Below are 7,281 nucleotides of genomic sequence, written 5' to 3' on the forward strand. Positions count from 1 at the left end.
CAAAGGTTCGCGCATATGGCAAGCCAAACTACTCTTTAAAAAGATTTTCTGATATCACGAATTCCCTTTCGTGATATAAAAAATTCGAATTTCTGATATCACAAATTCAATTTTTGATATCACAAATACCCATTGGTTTATCACGTAAAATCAATTTTTGATATCACGAAATCGAATTAGTGATATCACAAATTCAATTCGTGATATCACGAATTTACATTCTTGATATCAAGAAATACATTTTGTGATATCACTAATTCCAATTTGTGATATCATTATTTGCATGGAATTTCAGCACATATCTTTCGCAAAGAAAGCATTTGATTTCGAGCATTAGTTTTGCGCTGAAATTCAACCGTGAATTCTAGCGTTAGTTGAGGGCAGAAATACATAGGGAATTCGAGCTTTAGTTCAGTGCAGAAAACCAACGGGAATTTGAGCGTTAGTTGAGAGCAGAAATACACACGGAATTCGAGCATTAGTTTTGCGCTGAAATTCAACTGTGAATTCGAGCGTTAGTTGAGCGCAGAAATACACAGGGAATTCGAGCATTAGTTTTGCGCTGAAATTCAACTGTGAATTCGAGCATTAGTTTAAACGATGAATTAGATGTAGGCCCTAAGTGAACATAGTATCATTGAATTCTTGATAAAATGTTGCAAAACAATTGATTTGTATCAATAATTCATCGAATATACCTTGATGATCATTTAGGGAATGATGGATGTGTAAATCTCTCAATTATTTGTATTTTGAACATTGTTCTAAAAAAGTTAGCAGTAGTATACATTCCACCTGAATATCAGCTCAAAAGTAATGTTCCAATTCCCTTTGTATTTCTGCGCTAAACTAATGCTCGAATTCACAGCGATTTTCTGCACTGAACTGACGCTCGAACTCCCTGTGTATTTCAGCGCTCAACTAACGCTCGAATTCACAGGTAAATTTCAGCGCAAAACTAACGCTCGATTTCACTTTGTATTTCTGCGCTCAACTAACGCTCGAATTCAGAGGGATTTACTGCACTGAACTAACGCTCGAATTCCCCGTGTATTTCTGCGCTCAACTAACGCTCGAATTCACAGTTGAATTTCAGCGCAAAACTAACGCTCGAATTCCCTGTGAATTACTGATATCACATATTCGAATTTGTGATATCAATAATTCAATTCGTGATATCACAAATTGGAATTTGTGATATCAGAAATTCGCATTTGTGATGTCACAAATAAGAATTCTTGATATCACAAATTTAAATTAGTGATATCACAAATTTATTTCGTGATATCACAAATTCGAATTTGTGATATCAAAAAATCATTTTGTGATATCACGAATTACCATTGGATTTTCACGTGAAACCTTTTTTTGATATCAAGAATTCGAATTTCTGATATCACTAATTGAATTTGTGATATCAAGAATGGATTTTGTGATATCACAAATTCGATTTCTTGATATCACAAATTAAGTTCATATGCTACACTTACGGGAATTTGTGATATCACAAATTTAATACTTGATATCACAAATTGAATTCTTGATATAAAAAATTTGATTTTTTTTGATATCACAAAATGCAATTTGTGATATCAGAAATTAACTTTAATTGTAAGAAAGGCTTGCCATACGCGCACTAAGCAAGCATTCGCGCACACAATACGAGATGCCTATTGGCTAAAGCAACCATGCATCAGTTTTTCATTCCGTGCGCGTGCTAATATAGGGAGGGGGTGGGAGAGAGGGGAGGGGGTCGGCTGAGACACCGCAGTAATGGCGCTGCCCATGCCGATAATACACATAGCGCGTCACGGAATAGGTCTATACTCTGTTATTCAGTTTTATGAAGACTGGCGGTGACTCGCCGTAGATGGGGTAGTTGTAGTCTTGTGGTCCGAGGGAATAACAATGTCCATACGTTGGACAACATTAGAGATATCTTGTATTCCCTTGGGAAAACTGATGTGCACATTAAACTGATATGCACATGCCTGTTTCTTAAATGAAATGGAAAACAAATTTGTCTCTTTTATTTTGGATATCACAGACATAATGAGCAACACAGCAATAGTGTTACTGAACTGAATTGGGTTGTAATTGGTAGGTCAGCGAAGAGAACTTTGCTAATTAGACTTCTTGTGCCATGATTTGCCCTACAAATCTTTATAATAGCTGTGAGAAGGTGTTAGCGTGCCATATCAAGACTTCATTTCTTGGAAAACGTTATATTTACTTACTAATTAATTATTCAGTCTTATTTTTGAACAGATAGTTCGCTTAGTTTGGTAACAGTTTTCCAGTGGGTCTTGTGTACTAACACAAAATAAAACAATGATATATATTTCATTTTATACAAGTTTCAATCAGAAATATAAGGTACAATATGACATTTGCATATACGAATACTTAGAGTACAATACTTTATAGAATTTTGCATTTTCACACATATCACATAATTTTAACACATTATGCCGTAGCTGGTTCACCGTCCTTCTATATTAGCAGGCAAGGTCCTATAAATCCGCTCTTCTCACCGATGGGCCGCGAAGCTATCGCACTTGGGTCGCGATGCCGGTCCAGAATGAAAAAAAAAAATATTTGATGTATGTGATCTAACTGGTCTCAAAAGAAAAAAGAGTCAGCGTGGGCTGCGGGTTTAAAAAGGTTGGGATGCTTGGCTGTAAATGATTCTCCACAAACCCACATATTAATTTAAGATGTAGATGACACTTCTCTAAAAGTCACGACATGAGTACTTTGTAGTATGTTCCAATACAGTATGCCAAACCAACACCTTTCATACGACTATCACTTATGGGGATCGGGCTAAACATTTTATCTACAGACGCGACACCTCTACAGGCTTTGAAAGCAGCTAGTGTAATAGTTTGCTCGAAAATATTCTGTAGATTGATCTTGAGCTCACGACACAGAGGATGAGTGTATGACGTCATACTACATGATTCCTGGATGCTGTATCCATGCTCAGAGAGACTGCCGCGAATCTTTTGGGAGGATACTTGGGCAAGAAGTATAACTTCTTCACTATCCCCTGGCTGATTGTCTGCGTTGTCTGGTAGATGATCACCCTTCCTTTCTCCTGGCGTAGGCAACCTCGCTGTCTTTGGACACGCCCACTCACCTTTGGAAGAATTCGAAAGTAACATTGGGACTTTCTGTGTGGCAATTTTGAAAAATAATGTCTACGTAGTAATTACTGATCCCAAGGATGCAAATTATATCGATGCTATCCACAAATTGATATAGGGAAAACAGTTGCCACAGATGCTTAACTTAACGATAATAACATTTATTCACAAATAAATAAAGTTTATACAATTCATTCACCTGTGAGCTTGATTATATAAAACAAAATTAAATTGATAAAGGGGAAAACCATTGCCATAGATGCTTAACTTAAAGAAAATAACGTTTATTCAAAAATGAAGAAAGTTTATACAATTTATTCATTTGTGACTTTGAAAATATAGAAAACAAAATTAAGTGCCCTTTCGAAGGTAAGTCGAATTTATAGAGCCTTCGGGGGTTTTTTGTGTTTTTTTTTTTTGCGTAAGGAACGTTAAATCTGACCATTTAACAATGCCTACTCTTTGCCAGCTGTTTGTTAATGTTTTAATTGTCAGACAATACTGATGTTCATTATGCTAGTTAATGGTAAATGATTTTATTTTTTAAGTGGCTCTCTCATGATCTCACCTTGTTCATGATGGTGCTAAGGTCATACAGGTGCGCCCCAGCAATAAGTTCCTCGCATAACGCCTGAATGAACCAAGATCCGTTGATGTTATCCCTCAGTGCAACATAGCCTTAGATGTGTCGGTAGAGAAGTGTGAATTGCATTTGTGTTAACATGGAAACGTATTATTTAAAATACTATAAAATATTAATTCATGTGGGTGAAATGAACGGGGTCACCCCACGAGACCGACAACCACAAGTCATACAGCCCACGAGTTCGATATTTAAAAAAGGTCCATGAACCAAGCAGCCCACGAGTCGTACAGCAAAGAGTTCAACAGTAGCTAAATAAGGCAGATGTATTTCAAACTAAATTGGTAAAAAAACAGCCCACGAGTTCGACAGATACAACAAGGGGCTTAATATGTTGGCCCTGTGGGCCTTGTTTGCTTCATAGTGTCAAACTCGTGGGCTGTAGGACTCGTGGCTGTAGGACTCGTGGGCTGAATGATTCGTTGGTGTCGGTCTCTTTACGTGCATCTAAATAAACAACAATATGTTTTGCATTGCTATGTTGAATATTTCAAGTATCTTTCATGGCCGGCGCTACGTTTTCAAAAGCTAAGATGCTCAGTTTATTATCGCGACCATTGATAATAAGTGACATTATGTGCGCAAAGTCTCTAATTTTGCCATGATCAATCCCTTACCTTCGCATGTCGCATGAGCGATGAACATGTGCGCATTGTCAGGAACATTGTCGAACTCGACAGGTTGGGGGCTCCCCGAAGTCTGGCACGCTGCGTAAGCACCAGAGTTTACTCCCTCGCCTGATTCATCTCCAATGTCCACTGGGTTATACGAGCCGACACCTCTAGTGTTGGACCTGTCAGTCCGTGGTATCGGCTGTACCGGTTTGTCCGCTGCACTCGTCGTCACTTTATCTGGAGAAAAAGCAATCATGAAGGTTTCCCTCACTTTTGATGGCTTTATGTCTCCTATTCTCATATTGTCCAGTAACGAAATAAGCAATTGGTTTAAAAAGTTAGTCAAAAAGGAAAAGAGAGATAATGTTTATCATTATCATTTGTTGAAAGCCTAAGCATGCACTAATTAAAAAACAAAACAATAAAGAACAAAGCGGGGGAAGATTTTTCTATCAATGCGACTATCACAGCCGATGTAATTTATGATTCCACTTTGAAGCCAACGAGTAGCTTAGGAATGTGTGTGTGATTTACCTTTAAAGCAGTCAACATTCAAAACTTCGATTATATTTACCTTCTGAAATTCTAAGTGTACAATTCTATTCCACATTTAACTCAACTTTAATTTGATGAATTTTGCTAACATAGAGCAAACATGCTATTTCTTCGATCCTTCTGTACCGCATTTGACCTTGTGCTTCATACCTACATTTTTTCTTCTTCTGCGAACAACTTCAAGAGTTCATGAAAAATAATGAATTCAGTCCAATTAGTCGAAACTTTCACTATCATCTCGAATCTATAGATATTTACAGTTATGTAACCCAACTTGAACAAGTTTGTTTGTTCGTGTTTTAATTCAAGGGTTTTTGTATAGTATGCACTCTCCACTTTGCAAATATGACATTTGTGTTTACATGCATCTTCAAAAGCGTGATATCTCATTAAGGAGATTCCATGATAACTATATGATTTCATAAATGATCTATTCGCTTCGTTCAGGCGATGGGTTCAATAGATAATCACTTAAAATCAAACAGCGAGACTGCAAATGGCATTTCCAATTACCTCCTCTGCAAGCCTGGAAGAAAAATATTTTGGGTTTTCCACATAAATTGGGACAGTTTCTCCCGGAAAAGATATCCTTAATTTCCTCCACACTGATGACTTTCCCATCCTTTCCACAAATCCCTTCGCGGTCTCCGTGGCTCATGAACACGAGAACGGCGGATGTGTGAGATGACTGAATCTTTGTCTTCAGTGAGGCGAGGGCGTCTCTGATCTCCTATGACATGATATGATATTAGTTTTAGCCCTTAGGTAGTCAGTGCCGATATAGTCGTTAACCAAATGTATTCAAACGTCGTTTTTGTTGTAATCATCTTTACCGGTCCATAGTAGATTACAATTCGGTAATTACTTACCGCGTTATGTTTTGCACCTCACAGTGTAACATGAATCATACCACATGGTGATGATTATCACTAAAATTCAATTCAACTTAATGAATTAATTTCATTTTCTTCTTCAACAGAAAACAGAAAAAAAAACGCAGGTGATTTTCAGTGCACACGAGTTGGCAAGACAATTTATCATCGACAGTAACACCAAGAAATTCAATTCTAGATACATTTCCTATTAATACAGTATCTGTTGTCAAAACTTTATCGTATTACTAAAAAGCATATACTTCGTTTTCTGATGGTTTAAAGACAAATTATTTGCTCGTATTCATTCAAACTTTACGATACGCGCAAGAGTAATTGGATTTCGGCGTGAAAAGAAGACATTTGAATAATCTAGAAATAGTATGAATGGAAGGACATTCGAAGATTTGCAAGTCATTTATAAAGAAAATAAACATTAGAGGGTCTTACAGCCTACCTTGTGAAACGCCGCAATAACTTTCAAGCTTGAATTATATCCGTTCAAACAAACGTATTCAGAATATGGTTCAATCTGTAGAACTGTTGATATTTTGCGCTGTTACCACTGACTGACGTCTTATGCTGAAAAATTACTTTTGTGAAGATAATCTTGATAATTTTGACGAACTTACGTCTGCAGTGAGGTCCTGGACTACTATGACCTTGTAGCCGATTTCTTGGAAGACGTGAGTTACATTCTTTACGTCAACTTCTGACCCCTTCCTCTTTCCTCGGTCCACAAAGTCGTTGTTTTTAAGAACAAATGCCATGCCCTTTTTTCTCAGATTCATTGAGTAACTCTGAAAAAAAAAAAGTTATTTGTTCTAATTTCAAACTCCGTATAATGCTACAAAAACACTGTGAAAGCTGATTATAGTGTAAAATGACGCCAACAATGTCAAAAGGAAAGTATAATTTAAAATGACACTATTCTTTTTGATGTAAAAATCACTTCAAGAATCACGTTTACACAGCCATCGATATCTAGATCATAGTTTATAAATATTCAGGTTCATATTTTCAATAAATATTTTGATAAGATTAATACAATATCAAAGGTAATTGAATAGGCCATCAGCCTAGTAAGAGGGAACTTTACGCGAAGTGAACATACTCATTTTTGTCCTCCAAGGCACAAGAGTAAAAATGTAAAAAAAAGACATATTGTCATTCATTTGCAAATACCCTTCAAGATGAAAATGATAAAAAAGACGAATTTAACACGATGAGGGATATAAATGAGATGGCAAAAATGATTTTTCGTGTTATTGTATCTGTTTACTGCCTTAAAGGAATCTAAAGACAATCTAAAGGACGAAAATAAGAATTGTTATCAAATTCCACGTCAAATGACATAGGAAGTAAAGCCACAAAGGTGATGAAATGGACAAAATGTCTTTAAATCATTCTTTTCATTTAGGAATTTAAAAGTTCATTTGACAAATTCA

At 36.4% G+C, this 7,281-nt stretch overlaps 1 protein-coding gene across 1 annotated transcript in view; it reads right to left on the minus strand.

Moving 5' to 3' along the window:
- Nucleotides 1-2,950: 2,950 nt before the first annotated feature.
- The window catches only part of LOC139732153 (uncharacterized), a 37,283-nt gene continuing 32,952 nt past the window's right edge, over nucleotides 2,951-7,281 (minus strand). The window contains exons 9-13 of the mRNA XM_071643025.1: nucleotides 6,466-6,633; nucleotides 5,475-5,691; nucleotides 4,410-4,643; nucleotides 3,718-3,827; nucleotides 2,951-3,142 (exon numbers count right to left, since the gene is read on the minus strand). Of these exons, the coding sequence (XP_071499126.1) occupies nucleotides 2,951-3,142; nucleotides 3,718-3,827; nucleotides 4,410-4,643; nucleotides 5,475-5,691; nucleotides 6,466-6,633 (921 nt within the window). The remainder of the gene's footprint in view (nucleotides 3,143-3,717; nucleotides 3,828-4,409; nucleotides 4,644-5,474; nucleotides 5,692-6,465; nucleotides 6,634-7,281) is intronic.

This window comes from Diadema antillarum, unplaced genomic scaffold, assembly GCF_040938485.1.
Source record: "Diadema antillarum isolate AM-2024a unplaced genomic scaffold, OU_Dant_1.0 seq00000400_RagTag, whole genome shotgun sequence".
NCBI lineage: Eukaryota > Metazoa > Echinodermata > Echinoidea > Diadematoida > Diadematidae > Diadema > Diadema antillarum.